At 38.9% G+C, this 22,501-nt stretch overlaps 4 protein-coding genes across 9 annotated transcripts; 2 read left to right on the top strand and 2 right to left on the bottom strand.

The window, feature by feature from the left end:
- Window positions 1-571: 571 nt before the first annotated feature.
- On the bottom strand, window positions 572-4,066 carry LOC112180500 (peptidyl-prolyl cis-trans isomerase FKBP62). Of its 2 annotated transcripts, XM_024319061.2 has the most exons (11): window positions 3,932-4,066; window positions 3,679-3,861; window positions 3,444-3,611; window positions 3,122-3,344; window positions 2,961-3,035; window positions 2,796-2,876; window positions 2,507-2,701; window positions 2,329-2,421; window positions 2,048-2,223; window positions 1,902-1,950; window positions 572-950 (listed from the first exon to the last, which is right to left on the bottom strand). In XM_024319061.2, the coding sequence occupies exons 1-11, from the start codon at window positions 3,977-3,979 to the stop codon at window positions 877-879; spliced, it is 1,365 nt and encodes a 454-aa protein (XP_024174829.1). In that variant the 5' UTR covers window positions 3,980-4,066; the 3' UTR covers window positions 572-876. The 2 variants fall into 2 exon arrangements, with proteins under 2 accessions (XP_024174829.1, XP_040368025.1); XM_040512091.1 differs by lacking the exon at window positions 3,932-4,066 and having other exon boundaries at window positions 3,444-3,577; window positions 3,679-3,844.
- A 2,165-nt stretch (window positions 4,067-6,231) lies between these two features.
- Window positions 6,232-9,547, top strand: LOC112175590 (vacuolar protein sorting-associated protein 32 homolog 1). 5 transcript variants are annotated; one of them, XM_024313283.2, is made up of 3 exons: window positions 6,232-6,460; window positions 6,548-6,919; window positions 8,763-9,547. In XM_024313283.2, exon 3 carries the CDS (start codon window positions 8,773-8,775, stop codon window positions 9,412-9,414), a length of 642 nt encoding a protein of 213 aa, XP_024169051.1. In that variant the 5' UTR covers window positions 6,232-6,460; window positions 6,548-6,919; window positions 8,763-8,772; the 3' UTR covers window positions 9,415-9,547. The 5 variants fall into 5 exon arrangements, with proteins under 5 accessions (XP_024169051.1, XP_040366361.1, XP_040366360.1 ...); XM_040510427.1 differs by having other exon boundaries at window positions 8,760-9,547; XM_040510426.1 differs by having other exon boundaries at window positions 8,756-9,547.
- A 1,276-nt stretch (window positions 9,548-10,823) lies between these two features.
- On the top strand, window positions 10,824-11,585 carry LOC112176010 (vacuolar protein sorting-associated protein 32 homolog 1). Its single transcript, XM_024313809.2, has one exon. The coding sequence runs from the start codon at window positions 10,855-10,857 to the stop codon at window positions 11,497-11,499; it is 645 nt and encodes a 214-aa protein (XP_024169577.1). The 5' UTR covers window positions 10,824-10,854; the 3' UTR covers window positions 11,500-11,585.
- A 1,055-nt stretch (window positions 11,586-12,640) lies between these two features.
- On the bottom strand, window positions 12,641-16,544 carry LOC112177010 (RGG repeats nuclear RNA binding protein A). The gene is made up of 9 exons (XM_024315167.2): window positions 16,227-16,544; window positions 15,642-15,764; window positions 15,151-15,228; window positions 14,969-15,062; window positions 14,366-14,648; window positions 13,952-14,081; window positions 13,698-13,856; window positions 13,565-13,621; window positions 12,641-13,120 (listed from the first exon to the last, which is right to left on the bottom strand). The coding sequence occupies exons 1-9, from the start codon at window positions 16,338-16,340 to the stop codon at window positions 12,926-12,928; spliced, it is 1,233 nt and encodes a 410-aa protein (XP_024170935.1). The 5' UTR covers window positions 16,341-16,544; the 3' UTR covers window positions 12,641-12,925.
- Window positions 16,545-22,501: the final 5,957 nt, after the last annotated feature.

Genomic DNA, 22,501 nt, shown 5'->3' with positions numbered 1-22,501 from the left:
CCTTACCTCTCTCCTTAATTACTTTATCTTCTATCTAGCTTCACTCGATCACATTCATCCATTACCTCAGGCTTCTTCTTTGGAGCTTTCCCCATCATCCATTCTTTGCCGGTTTGGCTTTAACTAACCAATGCTTCCCAAACTTCTTTTGAATAATCTACTATCAACCTATCATTAGGTCCACAGGTCCTTTTGAAACAACTATTTCGTGGAATCAACATTGCATAACAAGCATTACTAATTTCCTGTGCAGCCTAATCTCAATCGTGCTTAATCTCAAGTACTTGCTCACAATTCCGACATCACTCATCGACTGTTTTTTGTGATTCACACAATTTACTCTCGTAGTCTCACATGATGTACTCAATTGGAAATTATATCGTTCAACTTTGTATCACATAGTGGAATACCATTTTTATGAAACATTACCACTTTTAAGATGTAATTATTGTCTTTTTGCAATTTCATGCTCACATAACACATAGTTTTAAGGGATTGTGAAAAACTAATAAATATTAGCCACAGGTAAATTAAAAAGCTAGCAGAAAATTAACAACTTGTATGCATTTATTTTAACACTTCTACAGTCACTCAAAATATATTCATTAAGCAAATCTCCAATTGTAATTTTAAAAGTGAAAATGTTGTAATCTATACAGGCCTGCACAACAGAGGGATCCACAAACGACTGCCACAACATCATCAGAAAGTAAAATTGGGTCGAAGCGCAGAGGCCATGTTTTACTTGTAAGGAGAACCTTTATCAAATAATGGGTTCCCAAAGAATGATCATCTACACAAGCTGCTCACACCGTTACCAAAAGTCAAGGTTTTGAATTAGAATTAGAATTAGAATTAGATTTAGAAATCATGGGCTCAATCTCCAGGAGTCCTCCAGACTTGAGCAGATGGGTTGTCTGTACCAGCAGATGGGACTGGACCTTCCTTCACTGTAGATTATAACAGAATAACGGAATTATTTCCATTGCAAAAGAATAAGTTTCCTTCATAATATGCGTAGAAACTATATAGGTAATGAGCAGACTAAGATATTGCTGATAAGAAAATTGGGTCAACCTATCAGAGTAACTGTGAAAATCCAATGCCAATCACATATCAATTAGAATCATGAAAACCATCTGCCATTGATGGGAAGGAAAAAAGAACATGTAAAAGTCGGACAAATGACAGGAAAATGTACATGACCCTCCATCAGTGTAACTATGACAAAAAAAAAAGCTTTATTGGATTCAATCCATGGCCATCAATAGCATATCATCATGGAGATGTATCATTTTAATAGCAGAGATGATCATAAAGCTATATTCCATGAAATAAAAATGAAAACACACACCACTGTGACAGACACACCAACAAGGAGGCAAGAATATCAAAGGGAATTACAGTGCTGTCGGCCTAGAGAGGAATGTACAAAAAGAAACCAAGAAGAGCCATTAAAGCAAGTCCACAGGCAAGCAGAATATAGGCAACAGGGAGAAAGTGGAAATCAAGATTATAGATAACCTCGGCAAAGTTGCATTGCAAAAATAACCAATTCTAAGAGGCCACAGTAATATTGGCCAAAACAGGACAGTCAGAATGGACAACAAAAGATGTCCAACCTAAGCAGCCATCCATAGCTAAGCATCATATAGGCAAAGAGTAAAACAAGGAAATCAACATATCATGCCTATAAAGAATATCAAATTCTAGGAAACTACAGTATTGTTTGACCTTAAGGAACATTAAGAGCAGACCAAAAAAAATATCCACTCAGTGTTGGTCCAGAGCCAAGCATAATATGGGCAACAATGAAAAAGAGGAAATCAACAAATTCTAATAACCTAGATGAATAGATCCTAGATGATTATAGAAAGCATTCCATTATTCCTTCTTCTTACCAGCAGCCTCCATTTTATTCAGAGTATTCATGTCCCATGATTCCTTGTCCTGGGGAAAGGAGGATACAAAAATCATTAAAACAAAAGGGACGGGGAAGGCTCGAAACGAATAGACAGATAACACATAAGCTGCACAATTCACCCACCTTGACAAAAGATACAAGCTCGATCTCATAATAGAGGGTCGAATTAGGAGGCACTACTGCCAACTCCTGCTGGGACTCTGACGAGCCAAATCCATACTCAGGGGCTATAATCACAACAGCTATCTCACCTTTCTTCATTGTCACTACAGCTCTATCAAGCCCCTCAATGACTTGCTCTGTCCAATAAGATCAACTCTTAGCACAACAAAAGACCAAAGGACCACGGGGAAAAAAGCAGAAGGAAAAAAATAATAACAATAAGAACTCTGAAGTATTATTACCCTTATCTGTCTTGAACGCAAATGGTTCTTCTCCTCCAGCATGACCTTTCTTTAAAAATTCCTTTCCGTCTTGCAACTTTCCAATCAATTTCACTGCCAGCCACAAAACAAAAATGATTAAGAAACTGTTTAAGCTGGTATTTGTAACATAGGCATATCTAATTCAATGAGAAGCTACCTGTAACAAAAGCTCCTTCATTTGGACGCTCATCCCCTTCCCCTTCTTTTAGGATCTTCTTAATAACTTTCTGGTCATCTGTCAATTCTGAGACTGTTCTCCACGATACCAACTCTAGAGTAATATGAAGAGTTGCATTTGGAGGAACAGCACCCTCATCACCAGAGGCAGGCTTACCCTTGTCCCCAAATCCATCTGGAACATAAAGCAGGTAAGAATGGATGAGAACTCATATCATTGTCTATTCTGATTTTCTATTCATTCCCACCGGAGGTTCGAGGCAACATACATTGTGGTTTCACCGTTAGCAATACTTTTTCGGCCTTCTTCATTGTTTTCACAGCCTTTGCCAATGCAGGACAGAAGTAACCTGTTCACAATTGCAATTTGCAAGATTATAGGTCATCAAAAGGCAAATGATAAAAAATGAATACCAGTTGAGAAGAAAAAATACCCTCTTTGACAGTGAATTCCACGGGGTCAGATTTTGCTACAAGTGTTTTATCTTCGAGATGGGCCTCAAATTTAACTGCATAAAGCACAGGCAGGGGCTGCATTAATTAAAGGCCATAACATAGTCAAGAAGCCAATAACAAGCATGAAAAAGAGACTAACCTATGACTTCATCAAGATCTTTTGGGTTCTCCCTCTCCCATTCTTCTCCCTCTTTCAAGACCTTCTTAATAATTCCACCATCCTTGGTTATGTCATTCACACTGGTCCACGATAGCAATTCAACACCAAACTGCAACGGGGCATTTGGAGAAATGGTTGGGGAAGATCCCGACGCATCATAAGCCATCTCAGGAGAATTGGTGAAAAGGGCATCCTCACCATTCTTCATTGTTTTAAACCCAGTGAGCAATTATGATCAAGAACCCAGTAATATGAAAATTAATTCGATTTAGTATGAACAAAAAAACCAGTAATTAACTACCTGTTCCGGCTCGATTTGCCATTCCCGTTCTAGCCTCTGGAGTTCCACTTCCAGTTCTTCCAGTTCTAATTCTTGAAGCTCCATTTCCAATTCGCGTTCTTCTTCACTGTTGGGCTCCGAAATTTCATCATCATCTTGTTCAGCAAGAACAAACGCCTCCTCAAGAACCTGAATGAAACGAAGATTAAACTAGAAATAGGATCAAAAATCTTGATTATTCGATTCTATCAACTACCTGTTCCGGCTCGATTTGCCATTCCCGTTCTAGCCTCTGGATTTCCACTTCCAGTTGTTCCAGCTCGATTTCCAGTTCCAATTCCTGAAGCTCCATTTCCAATTCGCGTTCTTCTTCACTGCTGGGCTCCGAAATGTCATCATCAATATCTAGTTCAGCAATATCAAACGCCTCCTCAAGAACCTGAATGAAACGAAGATTAAACTATTTCTTGATTCTTCGATTATTCCAAAACAGAAATTGAGTGGCTTACCCGATATAAAAGCGGTAAGGGATGAACCTTGCTACTTCGGCCACCCATTCGCGAAGAGAAAACCGGAGCGGAAAGAAGTTAACCGGAGTTGGAGTAAAAAACCGGAGTCGGGAAAAGAAAAAAACCGGAGTCTGAGGAAAAAGATTGGAGTGGCTGGACGAGAGGACAAAAATGGAAACAAAGCGGAGGTGGGAGAATAAAAAACCCGGAGTGGCAAGAAGGGAAAACTTAAAACGGAAAGACCAAAGATGGAAAAATGGCGGGAAGTGTAGCATAATTTTTTTTTTTTTTCAAAATCACATTCGGTGTGATTTAAAAAAAAAAATATATATATATATATATATATATATAACTTTCGTACCTCAATTTTCAAAAATATCAAATTGGTCGATCTCAACCACTCAGAGCAGTTTTGAGGGTTTCGAGTGGCAGCGGCGCTTTCCTTCCCAGTAGGGCGTTGATTGTGGGGTCCTAGAGGTGAGAAGTACGGCAGCGATGCGGACAGTGGGTTCCAGCGGCTATCGTGGGGGTGCGACAAGCGGTTAGTCCGAAGGACCTGTGCGAGGTGGAGGGTCGAAGGACGATTGCATTAACTGTGTTGCATTATTTTGTTCCAACTCTAATTCGGGTCGGATTGAGGCGGTGAACGTAAGAGGCAAACGACTTTGGTTGTTCCAAGCTTAGTTTTGGTCTTGGAGGCGGAGGCTGTGGTCGGGGGGTGCGGTGGTGTTTGATGTCACTTTGATCGTGCTCTGACCCGACACTTTGTGATTCGGAGCATGGATGTGCTTGAACGGGGAAGAGGCTGTTGTTGTGATCCAGTTCTAGGGGAGGCAGTAGGGGTTTGCTTTGTGGTAGCCGATCGGGTCGGCCAATTAAGTTGCTTCGGACGATGGTGGAGAGCCGCTGGATGCCGTCGGAGAGGTGAAGGGTCGGGCTGCCTCCTTGGGGCTCGGATCGCTGCCTGTGGAGTTGTATTGTTGCAGCCCAATAAACTGGGCCTTTTCGGTCCAGCTCCCTTCCTTCCTCTTCATTTAGTTTGGGCTGGCTTGGGCGTTTGGGAAGTGATCTAATTTGTTCTTTAGCTTTATACTTGTTCCTTGAATGTTTTTCTGGCGGCTATGTTGCTTTGTTGCAATGTACACCAATGGGTCTTAGGCGTTAAGATGTTCAAGACAGTGATTCCATTTTCGGACAAGGTTGGGTTAGGGGGGTTTTTTTTTTTTTTGCTTTTTTTTTCCAGTTCCTTTAGGTTTTTAGATTTGTTGGCTAGTAATAAGTTGGCTGCTTGGGGCAGTTTGTAATGTGCCTTTTTTTACGTACATGTACTCTGTGCAGATTTAATTTGTTCATTGATTTGTATTATGAGGGATTTTCGAATCTTTCTAACTTGACACAGTGCCATTGTTGATATATTTAATGGAGCTTGTCTCTGCTTCCCTAAAACAAAAACAAAAACAAAAAAAATTAAATTGGTCATTGGACTTTTAAGCTTGACCCAACATACATACTTTCTCCGTTAACCCCTTTAACTTTTCAAGGGTAGACCCGTCCTTTCACATATTGTCCATCTTCTCCAAAACTCTCTCTTATCTATCTGCAGTCCCAGATTTTTTTCTTTTTCTTCATACCGCAGTACACACTGCTCTTCTCCTTTTAATGGCACCACGTCATTGTTTATTCTCCATTAGTGAGAGAGAGCAGGCGAGAGAGAAGAAGGTTGTGTTATCCAGTGGAATCTCCATCCTCATCTACTGGGTCATGAAGGAGAAGACTACTAAAGTATACTGCTTTTTAGGGCTTCTGATTACTCGGATTGATTGGTTTTGAGAGAGAAATTGTTCGAACAATTTGAGTTTGCAATGTCATCTCTCATTTGAGTTTCAGGTTCTGGAGATTGCTCTAGAAGTTGTCTATACATACTTGGATTCCAGTGTGGTACACCTAGAAAGAGATATGAGAGAGTTTTGGAAAAGATGAACAGTGAAAGGACGGCTCTACCCTTGAAAAGTTAACGGGGTTAACAACGAAAATGATTCCATGTATGTATGTTGGGTCGGGCTTCAAAATCCAGGTACCAATTTGATATTTTTGAAAATTAAGGTATGAAAATTATTAGTAGGCCATAATTCAGACACTGTTTGTGAAATTTTTTTTTTTTTGGTTAACTGGATAATTCCATTAAAAATGGCAAGCCCAAAGAGCCCGTAAAGGAGGCTCAGTACAACCGGATAGAAAGGAAAATTTTTATACAACTCTACCTAGTTAAAAACAGTACCATGTACTAGAGCGATAAAACAGCAAAACCAAAAGAAGACCAGCAGCTAGGTGTTCACAGAGGGAGGACATGGTAGTGCATTAGTCCTCAGTACACCAAGTAAAGTTGGTGGTGACACATTTGCGCATATGTGAAGACCCACCATCTCTTTGGCAAGTGAAGCTGCAGAATGTGCAACTATATTTGCTTCACGAGGGATCCCAACAGATTTCAGCGAAAGATTGACTCCTAATTGCATGAATCAGAGGGTGGTAAGTCACCCAATCTCTGCTCTTTTTACAAGATTTAATGTCTGTGATAACCTTTTGTGCATCTAATTCTATTATCACCTTTGATAGATTGAGCTCCAATGCAATGTTGATGCCGTCCAAAATGGCATTTGCTTCGGCCAGAGCTGTCGAGCCATAGATGCTCAATCTGGTGGATCCACCAACAACAACACGATCATAACTCCAAAGCCACACACAAATAAGGGACCAGATCAGGCGGCATCGCAATTGACGTTTGCAAACCCAAGAGGGGGAGGGGTCTATCTGGTGGGAAGAATGTATTTAGGAGTTGGATGGGCTGATATCAAATTTCTTGCTCTCCAGAACTCAATAACCAAGCTGTTTCTGCTAATGATGATGATCTGGGGACAGAGGGGTTTCTTCTGATCGATGAACTCACATCTTGCAATCCACATCTTCCAACAGAAGAAGTTAATAAGGGTAAGCAGTCTCTTTTTTTCTGTTGCCATAGTGTTCTGGTTGTATAAATCCAATAACCACTTATCAAATGTTGTGATTCTCTGCTTGTTAATTTTAATGCCCAAAAGAGAATTGAACCATACCAAATCAACCCATAACATAGGATTAGAGTGTGTTCAATTGATTCATCAAATTCACCACAAATAGAACAAAGGGGGGAATAGGAGATTTTCCTTCTGAATAAATTTAGCAGAGTAGGAATGGCTCCAGAAAGTACTCTCCAAAAGAAATTCTGGACTTTGGGTAGTGAGTCCATTTTCAAATCAAGCTCTAAGTCTTTTTGTAGGAAGAGTGGTTGGTGCTAGGAGTGTTTCTGTGTCGATTAGGATGCAGCTAGTGGTAGCCTAGCTTAACAGAGTAGAGGCCATTTTTGTTCCAGGGCCAAATTAGCCTATCAAAACCACACCCATCTCCAATAGGAATAGTTTAGTATCAGGCTGATCTCCCTCGGATGTAGCAGATGAAGAATTTGGTCCAGTGACTAGGCCCGTAGGTTCCAATCTATCAAGGAATGAACTTTCACAAGAGAGTTGGAGGGAACATTAGCTCCAATGGAGATAGTACCAAAATGAGGAGAAGGAAGCCAGTTGTCCTTCCAACCATCAATAGACATATGAATGCCTTAACGATTTGCAATTTAGTTGAAAAATTGCATAAATGATGTACACATAAATATCTAAATATCAAACGGTTGATTTGTGGAAATGGGATCGAAAACCCTTCTAATGAGGACCACTAAAATGAGGACTAGTTGAGGACTCTCTAATCAATAGTTTGAATGACACTTTTCGATTACATTACGATAAATCAACCGTTAGATGTTTATATATGCATAAGTAGATCACTTTTGAAAATTTTCTTACAAATTGCTAATCATTAAGGTACCGAACTAGATTAAATGAATGGACGAATCAAATCTATCAAACATGAACAGTTCAATGTTCATAACTGATAAATCATGATTATGAATTTCTTAACGATTTGCAATTTGGTTGAAAAATTGCATAAATGATCTACATATAAATATTTAAACATCTAAGGTTGATTTGTGAAAATGTGATCGAAAAGTGAGTCTCATAAGAACGTTCTCAACTAGTGCTTACTTTAGTGGTCCTCAGTGTTTTAATATTTGATTGTCTTAAAAATGAATTCTTTTTTTAATATTTAATTATGGAAAAAAGTTTGGAGTGATGCTTAAAACTAACCTTGCAGCTTAAAAATATTTAATTTTATTCCTGTGGTTTGCGAAACTAATTATTATTGTTCCAAATGATATTTTTGATAAATAAAAAAACCCTCATGTGCAAGGATAAATTTGTCATGTCAATTTAAAATAGCAAAAAAAAATTAAAGTAAATAATATTTGAAAAATGAAACTAAAAAAATAGGGGTTGTGGAATTCTGGTTTTTATTTATTTTTTAATTTCATTTTCTATAAAATTTCTAATTTATTTTGTTTTCATTTTATTTTTATTGATATGACAAAACTTATCCTTACACATGACTTGCACATGGCAATGTTTTTGTCAAAATTAGTTTTTGGACAAACTTCGATCAATTTCGCAAATCATAATGATAAAATTAAACATTTTGAAACCACAAGATTAATATTAAGTATCACCCCAAATCTGGTAACTTTTACCATGAAGTTTCCTCGTCTTACCAGGCTTCCTTGTCTTTGTCTTGGTAGGTTTCGAATTAAGTTATAATGCTCTATATAAGGCAGCTAGTAGATTTATTTTTTTACAATTCAGAATCAAGTCTCCCCTATATTTGATCGAGATCTCTTTCCCCAAGATAGCAGAGAATCAACCATGTTTGCCAGGCTTTTTGGGAAACCTAAAACGGAACCGATTACCTTGGAAAAGTTAAGTGAGAATCTTGAAATGCTTGAGAAAATGGAGAGAGTACTCCAAAAGAAGGCTGTTGCTGAACTTGAAAGAGCCACGCAATTCAGCAAAGTAAAGAATAAAAGAGCGGCTATGCAATCTCTGAAGAAGAAGAGGTTGTATGATCAGCAAATACAGAACAACGGAAACTCCCAATTGCGGGTCCATGATCTGATGATAATGCTGGAAGGTGCAAAAGCCAACATCGAAACTGTAGATGCCTTGAGAACTGGAGCAGCTGCACTGAAGGCAATGCAGAAAGCAGCGAATATAGATGAAGTGGAAAAGACCTTGGACGAGGTTCATGAGCAGACAGAGAAGATGAAACAGATCCAGGAAGCTTTGTCAACTCCAATTGGATATGATGATTTTGATGAGGATGAATTGGAAGCAGACCTTGAAGAGCTGGAAAGTGCCGAGTTGGAACAACTTCTTCAGCCTGCAGCAACTTCTTCAGCTCCAGTGCACCTCCCAGAAGGAAGGCAACCAAATCGTCCTCTTCTCCAGAAGCCCACCGTTGATGAAGAAGATGAACTAGCTGCTTTGCAGGCTGAGATGGCACTATAAGCAGCTTGCACTAGGTTATATATATATGCTAGTGTAGGAAGTTTTTATGCTTTATTGTTCGAGGTTGATACTCGAAACATTTGTTTTGAATTTGATGATAATTAAATGGCAGAAATTTAATTTAAACAAGAAACTCACAACAGTTTCAAACAAGTGTCCTAGGTTTGAGAAAGTGAAAATAGAGGTAATGGGAGAGTGGACATGGAGTATCTGACATTCTCTCCTTCTGATCTGTATAAAGCTGATACCATATTTTACACTGTTTTAAACTCTTTTTTTTACTAAGATCTGATCGAAAACAGATAGCCAAAACTGTTTTCTCTCGTGCATATAGTGTGATCGATTTTGTTTTTCTTACACAATAATTCATAAGCTGTAGACAATTAAGTGCCAAGGGCGTATACTAGTTATTCTGTTCGCATTTTTTTCTGTGTTGTTGTGCCTGTACTCTTAGTGCAGACAACTATGAAGTTTTAAATGCTCATTCTTCATGTTGGTGCAAATTGTAAAACATTATTCGGTTTACCTCTAGGTGGCAATATGTTGAAGGAAAATGTTGCATGAATCTAATACAGAATAAGGTTTCCTTCAATATCTCTTTATTTAGTCTTCTAATATATAATAAGGTTTCCTTGTCTTAGTAGGTTTTCTCGCCTGAGGTCTCCTTGTTAAACTGAATAAAATGGGTGCCGTTATATCAAAGAAAAGGAATTGAATTCCTGTTCAATTATATTTGATGAAATGACCAGGACCACTGGGTGTAGTGGCATAGTCTCCCCTTTGTAAGTGGGAGGTTGTGAGTTCGACTCACGAAAGATTAGTTGTAGCATTTGAATTGTTTATCTGATAAACAAAAATTATATTTGATGAAATACTATGAGAAATTAGAATTTAGATGGTCTATTTTAGGACACCCTTTCCAGATTCTTGTAGAATAAAGGCTCCTCTTTGTTGATTTAAGCAAATTAGAACACGCACTTCTTTCCAAATGCTTATTGATTTAGGTTTTGCCCAGCAGCACATATATTTGAACACCTACGCGCACAGGGTAATAATGGAGAATTATTTCAGCTCTTCAAGCATTGGAAGAAAAAAATTGTCATGTAAATAGAAAATAATAGTACCAAACGTTTCTAGTTTCCTATAATCTTTAGGTTTTATTTTCCTTGCAATAATGTTTTTTAATATCTAATTATCTTAAAAATGATTATTTTTTAATATTTAATTATTTATAAAGTTTCCTTGTCATAATAGGCTTCCTTTTCTGGTTAAGCTTCCTAGCCTTGTCTTAGTAGGCTTCCTTGTCTTGGTAGGTTTCGAATTAAGTTATAGTGCTCTATATAAGGCAGCTATTAGATTCATTTTTTCATAATTCAGATTCAAATCTCCCCTCCCCTATTTGATCGAGATCTTTTTCTCCAAGATAGCAGAGAACCAACCATGTTTTCCAGGCTTTTTGGGAAACCTAAAATGGAACCGATCACCTTGGAAAAGTTAAGTGAGAATCTTGAAATGCTTGAGAAAAAGGAGAAAGTACTCCAAAAGAAGGCTGCTGCTGAGCTTGAAAAGGCGACGCGATTCATCAATGCAAAGAATCAAAGAGCTGCTATACAATCTCTGAAGAAGAAGAGGTTGTATGAACAGCAAATACAGAGCAACGGAAACTCCCAATTGCGGGTCCATGATCTGATGATAATGCTAGAAGGTGCAAAAGCCAACATCGAAACTGTAGATGCCTTGAGAACTGGAGCAGCTGCACTGAAGGCAATGCAGAAAGCAGCGAATATAGATGAAGTGGAAAAGACCTTGGACGAGGTTCATGAGCAGACAGAGAAGATGAAACAGATCCAGGAAGCTTTATCAACTCCAATTGGATATGATGATTTTGATGAGGATGAATTGGAAGCAGAACTTAAAGAGCTGGAAAGTGCCGAGTTGGAACAACAACTTCTTCAGCCTGCAGCAACTTCTTCAGCACCAGTGCACCTCCCAGCAGGAAAGCAACCAAATTGTCCTATTCTCCAGAAGCCCACTGTTGATGAAGAAGATGAACTAGCTGCTTTGCAGGCTGAGATGGCACTATAAGCAGCTTGCACTATGTTATATATGCTAGATGTTTTTATGCTTTATTGATCGAGGTTGATACTCGAAACATTTGTTTTGAATTTGTTGATAATTAAATGGCAGAAATTTATTCTATTCTAATTCATACCAACTTCATTAGCCTAATCATATCTTATACAGAACAGAAACCTTACCTCTCTCCCTACTTTTCCTTCTATCTAGCTTCACTCGATCACCTTTATCCATTACCTCAGGCTTCTTCTTTGGAGCTTTCCCCATCATCCATTCTTTGCCGGTTTGGCTTTAACTAACCTGGCCATGATTCCCAAACTTTTTTTTATGTAATGTACTAAACCTATTATAGATTCATAGGTCCACAGAAGGTTATGGCAATGAATCTGCGGAGAGAGGTAATGCAGAAGAGGAATGGTTATGGGGATGTGGTGTCGCAGATTGTGTTTTGGAATCCGAGGCTCTCTTTGTCTACGCCACTGACGCAAAGCAACCTGGGTGGCCATGTTGAGTGGCATTTTGAAGAATTTGTTGAAGTTGTTCTTGGATAATGATGGGGAAGTTAGCTGGATATGGCCATGGAGTTGGCCATCTCCGGCGATGCGTATCAAAAGCTGGCTGTGGTGGACTGATAGGAGAATGAATTAGGAGTACTGGTATAGATAAGTCTCGCAAGTTGTTGGATTCTATAGATAGTGTCACAAGAAAAATAGAAGTGTTATAGTTTCAATTAGACCTGGTAGTTAATTTCCATGTTGACATTAATTAATAAAAATAAAAATAAAAATATTTGTCGAATATAACTCTGGTTCTGTCCGTTGATTTCTGCAATTTGGATTCAACCATCTTTTGTAAATTATGTTAAAATTTGCAGAAAAGTAATAAGGTCCCTGCTGGTACAACAATCATCTAGTAATAAAATGAAAGCTGGCCTTTGAATAGAAATATGAATATAACCAATTCACCATTTTAGCTAAATCTTTTAGTTGTCTCTGATCGCTTTACCCTTTTAAGTTGTCTCTGCTCACAGCACATCAACATCCATCTGACAACAAGCTTTCCAGATATACTATCAATCTCAAAAGAGATCATGTTAGTCAGGTTAACGGGGAAATGGTAGAAGTTCAACAGTTGGGTACAAGTTAAACACAATCTCCCTAATTTTCAAAAACTCGAATTCACATTCAGATTTTAAACTGATCATATTCATACAAAAAAAAATCAGCATAGAACCTGCTAACAGATACCTATTTACACATAACAGAAACAATAAAAATAGATTTCAAAGGCAATGATTCCCTATTCCAACTCAAACTGATGCATGACCCATTCGTACATGATATTAATTCCTGTGGATAACCTGCCACTCACTAATCATATCACATTAATCCCCAAATGAACAAATAAGAACAGAGCTGGAAGTAGATGAGGGCTCTCATTTGCCACCAACGGATGGGAAGTGCCCAGAATCTGTAATGGAGGGTGCTTGCACATTGCTCAAGTAACCTCCATGTTCTCCTCCACTGTGTCCACCTCTTGAACCATGGCCTCCACCACTCCGATTACGACCACCATAAAACATCTGGTCCTCCCCTTCAGCAGGCTTCAGGAATTCATTTATGCTAACAGACTACACAAATATATCACTCTGTCAACAATCTCATTTTAGTAATAATTCATTTGATTATCAAAGACGATCTTAATCAATTCTTGGTACAAATCAACCTTCTGTCCAATAACAGAGTGAAATATATTTAAATGCCCCTCAGATCTCATAGCTTAAACGGTCATTGATGGTTTAAAGAGTGGAATTCATCAAAAGCCCTTATACTCCATCATACTGTGCAACTGTATGTAATGTGTATATGAGAGAGAGAGAGAGAGAGAGAGAGAGAGAGAGAGAGAGAGAGAGACCAAGCAGTTGAAATTTTCATCTCAAGCGAACTATATATAGAATCTAATACGTCCATATTGAAGGTAGCGATCATGATTGAGCAAACAAAATCTATAAAAAAACCAAGCTGTAATCGATAAACAGTTACGTGACTGATCCGGTAAGTAAAGAAAAAGATACCTTATTGGCTCTCTCCTCCTTCTCAGCAGCTTCCTTGCTTATATCCTTCTCAGAACCCTGACAATCAATTGCAGAGTAAATACACTTTGTTGCATAAAATAAAGTATTATAAGTACAAGTGCAAGGTAATCACCAGCTTGATAAAGATTTCATCATTTGTCTTCTTGCGAGAGAGCTGCTGCATTGACTTCAACTCTTTGTGCAAGTCAACATTTCTCGCCTCTGTCTTCAGTGCAGCCAGAGCCTTTCTCTTCTCTTCGAGAACCTTCTCATACTTTTCCAGAGTCTTCTCCTACAATAATGAAGTAAAAATATAGTCATGTGATAGGATGCCAGGAAATTCAAACTCATCACATAACATACAACTAGTCAAAACAGTAAAGTCACCTTCTCCTCAGGCTCCTTCTCTTCTGGCTCACCCACAGGATTCTCCTTGGTGGCATCAGCAGCTCCATTCTCTCCCAACTGCTTCTCAGCACCAACATCTTTCTCAACTTCAGTGCCAGGCTCTAGCTCCCTAAATTTTACAAAAATAATTATTTGTGTCAGCCTATACCAGAAATGTGCCAGCATTCCAAAGATTTAGCTTGGAACCGAGCTAGGAATCACAGACTTGTGAAGCAATATCATCAGTGGGAGTTCCCCAATTCCCACAACCAGCTCCATCAGGTTTGAAGTCACTTTTGATATCACACATATTAATAACTAACCCAATAGCAAAAAATTAAAAAAAATATGAAAAGAAGACCATCACAAACAGATGAAGTGTATGGACCACTAATATAATTGCAGGATACTGACCCATGTCCAGTTCCACTGCCACTGCGAAGGACGAATATCCTCCAAGGACACTTCTCTTCTGCATCCTCTCCATTGCAAAAGCCACCACGCAAGGAACCATGAGGTCCCCCGTAGAAACCACGCCTTTCAGAAACATCCCTATCTCCCTCTTCAGGTTTGCTGTACCCTCCACCAGAGAAATCATTAGTGTTCTCATCATTGCTACGATCCAGATTATCTCCACCAAATCCACAGCCCTCACCACCAATCCCTCGGCCGCCACCTCCTCTTCCACCTTCCCTCACTGCCATGATACGAACACAAAATCTTATAAACCCCATAATCTATAATATAAATACGCAATCAATTCAATAGATTGTAAGTTCAGTAAATCATAAATGTTTTCAGACATCATCAAAATTTTATATCAAAAGGCCCAAAGAAACACACTTCAGATTGTATTCAAGCATTTGAAAAGTAGTAAAGATAAAACAACAAAGAAGAACTAATCTTACAAACCATAAGCATTTGTTCTGTACTAATAAGAATACAGATGCGACTAATATCAAGAAGGTTAATGGAGTAAGATGAAGACCATCATAAACATATGCATAGCAACTCTACCTTTGGTTTCACAACAATACTGTCCAGTAGTGTTTCCCTCTAAATGGGCACGATGATCATTAGAAATGGGATGCAGATCCACCGCACCATCAGGCTACAACAGAAAATTAATAAAAGACCATTATGTTTATTAATATGTAATAGAAAAAATGGTAGCAACGTGACAAACAAAATTATCCAACCTGATTTAATAGAGCCAGGTATTCAAGTTCAACTGTATCATCATGAGCATTACCATCGATAGGTTCAACATCATCAAGCTACAATAAAGGAAAATAACAAAAGACCATTATATTACTAAAAAACAACAGTTCGAACATCAATGGGAAATTAGAATAACAGATAGAAAAGCAACCTGGTTTACCAGATATTCAAGTTCAATAGTAGTAGAGATGTAAGTAAAAGCCGCAAGATACCAAATTTTTACTTAATGAAATAAAGAAACAGACCCAGAGGTAAGCTGATTATATTTTTACTACAATTTCGAACCATCACCTAATACAGAAATAGTAAGGATCATCATGCCCAATTCCCATTACCCCCAAGAAAGGGGTTCTACAGCATCATCAAGCTGCTATAAAATCTAAAAGAAGTCCCAATATGTTATTACAATATAATTTTCTTTCTTGTCTACCATCAATGTATAAATAGAACATTCAGTCAGAAAACCTACCTGATTAACAAGATTTTGAAACTCAGTTTCAAAGTCTTCATCAGGAGCTTCATCCATTTCTGCTAATATAGCTTCCTCTCTTAGCTCCCAATCTTGAAGCACCATTGCAATTTCCAAAAGAACCTAAAGAGCAAAAGCCAAAACAAAGTTTACATTGATTTCACATGAACAAAAAGCCCTAAGAAAATTGGCACCCTAACCAGAGACTATCCAAGAACCGAAATTTCAAGTTAAAATCAGAAAACCCAAATACTAAAGAAATTCGTTACAAAAACTAAAAGGGGCAGTCAGAGAATAATGAACCACCTATCAGAACTAGCAGCAGTAGACAGAGATTCAATAATCACAATTTCAAAATTCCTAGGCAAATTCAAGAAACCAACACAAAGCCCCAATCTTTATCACAAACCCACCCACCACCGCAAAGCTGGATTCTTTCATACAGATTCACAAAATTGTATGTGAAACAATACAATACAGTAATGCAGCAAATGCAATTACGATCTCAAATGCAAACACATACGCACAGAAATTGATTCATAACAGAAGCAAATGCAGAAACACAAAAGAGATTAAAACGCTGACGTTTTGAGAATCCTGAGGCGCAACGCCAGCAGGGATGTAGAAGCATCGAGCAGGAAGAACGAGCAAAACGCACAGAGACATCCATAGCTGAAGAGCGAGAGGCCCTCTCACCATGGCTTCTTCTTCTTCAGAGTGAGTGCCTGGTTTTTGGTTTCTTTAGAAGAACGAGGAAGTCTTTTGTTTTGTTTTTTTTTTTTTTCTTTTTTGGAAGAACCGCCTTCAAGACCGATGTGGGGTTTTTCCTCCTCCACATCGGAACCGGAGAGAGGGAGGAGGGACGGCGGTTTTGGCCTGTTGTGGGAGGCATTGCTATTTGAATTGGACAGTCACAAAATGAAAACAAGTGAAATCTTAAACTTGAGCACAATATATACGAGTCCAAACTCCACGGGGTCTAAAGTCTAAACTAATGAAACGTCGTCGTTTTTATGTGGTTTGACCGGGTATTTATTTTTCGGTCTGATTTGACCGGAATTTGACCAATTCTTATGTGGGCGTTTTTAAAGGTTGACCTCTGCAGGCCCAAAGGTTGTTTTCTTGGACCCTTTGAGGCGGAGATTGTGTTACCATGGTAATGGCTTGAGCGCAGTCAACATCCCAGCATAGCCCTGATAAGCAATTGTCAATACCAAAAACCAAAACCCAAAACGTAGCATAAACTTAAAAACAATCCTGAAGCCCGAACCCCCAATCAAACCCAGTTACGTGCACCGGAGCCCAAACAACCCAAGCTCCAAAGTTCTCAAAAAACCATCAATGAGATTCAAAACTTACGCGAGTGATACGCCCAAAATAGACGCTCAACTTAACCCTGCAAGATGTAGTCGTTAGCAATATAGAGTAAGCAGGGATAGTTCAAGTCGGGGATTGAGGGTAACTATATTAATCACACAAAACAAAACAAAACTAACACTAAAGAAATCGTCACACACTAGAAAAGAAGAAAGAAAGATGGAGGTTCAGAGAGGCGATAGAAGAGTGCACTGCAATCCTAAAAATGAAACTGATTTGGGGTTTTTGGGTTTTTAACGAAAATAAACAGAAAATAAAGAAAAGAACATGATTTTGAACTTAGGGTTTTGAAAGATAATGATGAAGATGTCAGGAACTCGGAAATCCACCACTAAAATATGCTTGAGACAAATTTATCATCCTAGTTTCAATTACTAAGTTGTGAAAAAGGTTTCAATCAAGAACAAACCATGAACGCATACGTGAGTTCTTATTACTTCCCTAGATTACTTAAGCAAGATGAACGCACCATTACTAAGCCTTTAGAATAAACAATCAAGGTATAGAACGCTATCCTATCAACAATTCATTCTAAGCATTAATCACGTGTGGAAGTTTGATCGAAACAAGTATGCAAAACTAGTGTGGAACGCCTACCTAGCATGCAATCCTTTTTATTTGGTTTCACCTATTGTCCTATAGGTTTTACTACCATTGAAACAAGCATTATTAACCGTTTAGGAGATTAAAATACTTATTTCTAGCCCCACTCACATGATCATAATATTTTATGTGCGCATTCATAAAACATAAACATGCAAGAGTTATCTGTAAACCAAAACCAAATAAACAATTTCACCACAAAGCAATCACGAAACTAGGAATCAAAATATTGTCAAAAACATATCTTAGGGGCTTCAAACCTCGCCCCTAACAAAAGTAGATTAGCCACACATTGTCTCAAAATTCACAACTAGAAACATATAAGTTTGAATTACAAGAAAATAAAAACAGTAAAGGGCAGAAGGTGAGAGCTACGAATTCACTTTTAGGCAGCCTTGAACGCAAGAACTCCCTTCAAGATGGTACACGGCAAGGCTTGATGAAGATGGATGATGGAGTGCACGGTTTTTGCTCTTGGAGGACTTCGGAATTTCAAGACTTTGTGTGCTACGGTTTAGGACAGAAGATGGCGCTGTAGGGTTGTTATTTTCAACGTTTGCAGCAGCCCTATGTGTATGTGGAGCACCCTCAAGTTTCCTTTTCCAATTCTGCTTTGAAAACCTCCCCTAGTTGGTTGAGGATTACTCTGATTGGTGCACAATTAAATGATTTCCAAGCCATAATAATCTTCTAAAAATCTTGAGGAATCCTTATAGGACTCTCCTTCATATTTGCAGCAGCAATAACCTTCCAAAAATGCACCCAAAATTCGTCCACAAAAGATTTCTGCCAAACAGTCCTGTTTCGACTAGGATTCGATTTCAGACTCTGAAGCTTCCTTCTTGGACAAGGAACGACTTCGTCTTGACAAGTTTCTGGATGGTTATTGACTCCCACGTTTTCTATGACATCATATCTTCTAGATTGATCAACAACCTTCTGGAAGAACTCCAAGAAAAGCGCCAGAAAAGATCTCCCAAAAAGCTTCGTGAAAAGCTGACAGTTTCTGCCTTATCGGGAAGCATATTTCGACTTTAATTTCCTACTGTCTCGTTGACAATTTTGACCAGTTATTTAGCTCTTGTTGAAGTATAACATCATGTCTTCAAGGATCGCTGGCCCTTTCTGCAAAGGTGCATCTGAAATGGTGCAAGAATTGCTCCTCAAAATCGTTCCCAGAAAGCTGATTCTGAAACTGCAGTTTTCTGCTTTGCAGCAACTGTTTTGCACAATGAATTCCGTGGATTTCCTTGTAATTTCTAGCCAAATGGTTGATCAAACTTGGTCCTCTACATCAGTACTTCATTATCCATGACTCCATTGCTCCCTTTAAGCTTCTATTTCTCTTGAATCACTTCACGAACTGCCTAAAAAGAAAACAACGTTAAAACTGACTTTTTAAAGGAATTAACTAAGAAAAGTGTAAGGGTTTCACATTATATTTATCGCATTTTATGCTCCTATCAGCGAGCAAGAAACCCTTTCACATAACATAATCGGAATTGATGCAGAACGGATGGGGCGCAGTTCAATTCGAATAGCAGTTTGATAGTGCAAAAGGAGGAAAACGAAAGTTACTAGTAGCCACGCCATAGCTTGGTGTCCGATTGGAGCGTGTCATAGCTTTCCGGAAAGAGAATCGCACTAGGAACAAAACTCGTCGCTATGCTACGACTTGCGGGCTTTTTCGGGCTTTTTCGGGCTTTCAGAGTCATTCAGGGCCTCAAAAATGCAATTTACTGTTTTTCAGAATTTTCGGTTTCCTAGTTTGTTTTGGGTTTGTTTTATTTTTACCCGTGGGCTTTAGGGTTTCATTGTTAGTCGCCCTAGGGTTTCTTTTCTCATATATATGCAACCTTAAAAGGCTGCAGAACTATATTTTATCATATTATCAATCAAAGATTATTCTCTTTTATCTCTGGTGGACTCCAGAACCTTTGCTTTAGGTTTATTGCTTGTAAACCTAGGTGATCTTTTCCAACTGCGTCAGGTGGTATCAGAGCAGGTCTTCCCTGTCTCTCCTATTTACCTTAGTAGCAATGGGTGAAGTTACAAAAACATATCTTGATGCTCTTACTACTCCTCTTACCGCAGCGTTTACCGCTTCCCTCAACACCGTGAACAACTCCGTGAATAATCAGATTCGAGAAATTCATGGGTTGTTGGGAGAGAGGAACAACAACAATCGTAATAGAGGCGGGGAAGAAGGCCAGCGAGTTAGGGCTCCAAGTGGTGAAGTTGTTGATAACAATTCAGAATCTGATTCTGAAGAGGAAATTGTGCAACCTAAACAACTAGGACAAGCTGACCAGGATTACAAAGTCAAGACTGAAATTCCTTTCTTTTCGGGCAATTTGGGTGTGGAAGATTATCTGGATTGCCAGCTTTAGGTGGACAGATTCTTCGAGATTATGGAGGTGCCTGAAAGCAAGCAAGTTAAGCATGTTGCCTGGCGGTTGAAGAGTACTGCTGCAGTTTGGTGGGATAAATTGCAGAATACTCGAAAGAAGCAAAGGAAGGAGGGGGTTAAAACATGGCGAAGAATGAAACAGCTTATGATGGAGAGATTCTTACCGGATGATTATGTGTAGATTCTTTACAGGTTGTATATTGAATGTGTTTAAGGCATTAGGTCTATGGCTGAGTATACTACTGAGTTCTTACGCTATTCCGAGCGTAATGAACTAGGAGAAACTGAAGGTCAGAAGGTGGCTCGCTATATTAGTGGGGTGAACAAATCCATTCAGGAGAAAATTGGATTGCACACTGTGTGGACTGTGACAGAAGCTTCAAGCCTAGCATTGAAAGCAGAATTGTTAGAGAAGCCTTCACGAGCTTCTTCCTTCCAGAGGTATACCTATCAAAGGAGCACAGAGTTGTTGAACTCCTCAATGGACAAGGGAAAAGACACGCAGCAAAATACAAAGGGAGCTCCTAGGGTTTCCAATCCTCCTTTTAAAGGGCTAGCAGTTCTAGTAGTTCCAATGGTGCTCAAAATAGGGTCCTAAATCAGAAGCCTAATAATCCTTATGCAAGGCCTACAACAGAACTCTGCTATAGATGCAACAAGTCTGGGCATAGGTCTAATGTGTGTCCTGAGAGGAGACAATCTGCCCTTATAGATGATTATGATGAAGATGATGAGGAAGCTGGAAGATGTGATGAATATGAAGGGGTTGAGTTTGCAATGGAAGACTCTCCTGAGAAGGTTAATATTGTGTTGCAGAGGATCTTATTAACTCCTAAGGAAGATGGGCAGCGGCGCAATATTTTCATATCACTTTGTTCCATTAATAACAAAGTGTGCAATTTAATTGTGGATAATGGGAGCTGCGAAAATTTTGTAGCTAGAAGATTGGTGGAGTATTTGCAGTTACCTTCGCAGCCTCATAATACACCTTATTCTCTGGGGTGGGTCAAGAAAGGTCCACAAGTTTGAGTTGCTGAGTCCTGCAAAGTACCGGTATCCATTGTTAAGCATTATAAAGATGAAGTTCTATATGATATTATTGATATGGATGCTTGCCATATTTTATTTGGGTGACCTTGGCAATATGATGTGGATGTGACTTACAAAGGCAGAGATAATGTGATGATGTTTATGTGGAATAGTCATAAAATTGTCATGGCTCCTGTTTATCAATTTGAGAGATCTGGTGTAAAGAAGGGGGAGAGTTTTCTAACCTTGTCTAGCAATGAATTTGAGATGGAGGAAGCCTTTAAAGAATCTGAAGTTATTTGTCCAGTGGTGATTAAAGGGTTGTTGACTGCAGAAAAGGAAGATATGGTGATTCCTAATTAAGGAAGTGCAGAATATGTTGAAAGAGTTTGAGGAGTTGATTTCCGATGAACTGCCCAATGAGTTACCACCTATAAGGGACATTCAGCATCAGATTGATTTAGTTCCTAGAGCTAGCTTGCCAAATCTGCCCTATTACCGCATGAGTCCTAAAGAGAACGAGATTTTGAGGGAGCAGATTGAAGACTTGCTGAAGAAAGGGTTCATTTGTGAAAGTATGAGTCCTTGTGCAGTTCCAGTCCTCCTTGTTCCTAAGAAGGATAATCAATGGCGGATATGTGTTGTTAGCAGGGCTATAAATAAGATCACTGTGAAGTACATGTTTCCTATTCCTCGTTTGGAGGACATGCTTGATGAGCTGGAGGGTTCCAAGATGTTTACCAAGATAGATCTACGAAGTGGTTACCACCAGATTCGAATCAAGCCAGGGGACGAGTGGAAGACAGCCTTTAAGAGCAAGGATGGCTTATATGAGTGGATGGTGATGTCATTCGGGTTGTCTAATGCACCTAGCACCTTTATGAGGCTCATGAACCAGGTTTTTTGTCATTTCATTAGTTCTTTTGTCGTGGTGTATTTTGATGATATATTGATATATAGCAGGACCAAAGAAGAATATCTAGTACATTTGAGGCAGGTTCTGAGAGCATTAATTACAGGAAAATAAATTGTACATTAACTTGAAAAAATGTACTTTCTGCACCAGCAAACTGTTGTTTCTGGGTTTTGTGGTTGGAGAAGAAGGCATTCAGGTTGATGAAGAAAATATAAGAGCTATAAGAGAATGGCCAGCTCCAAAAACAGTTTCTGAGGTGCGGAGTTTCCATGGTTTGGCTACTTTCTACAGGAGATTTGTAAGAAATTTTAGTACCATTACTGCTCCTATTACTAAATGTTTGAAGAAAGGCAAGTTCCAGTGGGGAGAAGAACAAGAAAAGAGCTTTGCTTTAATTAAGGAGAAACTTTGTACCACACCAGTTCTTACTCTTCCCAATTTTGACAAGGTGTTCGAGGTTGAATGTGATGCTAGTGGTGTGGGAGTCGATGTTGTGTTGTCACAAGAGAAAAGGCCAGTAGCGTT

Source organism: Rosa chinensis, chromosome 7 (genome assembly GCF_002994745.2).
Source record: "Rosa chinensis cultivar Old Blush chromosome 7, RchiOBHm-V2, whole genome shotgun sequence".
Classification (NCBI taxonomy): Eukaryota; Viridiplantae; Streptophyta; class Magnoliopsida; order Rosales; family Rosaceae; genus Rosa; species Rosa chinensis.
The sequence above is the reverse complement of the archived record's forward strand: the minus strand, read 5'-3'. Positions and strand labels throughout refer to the sequence as shown.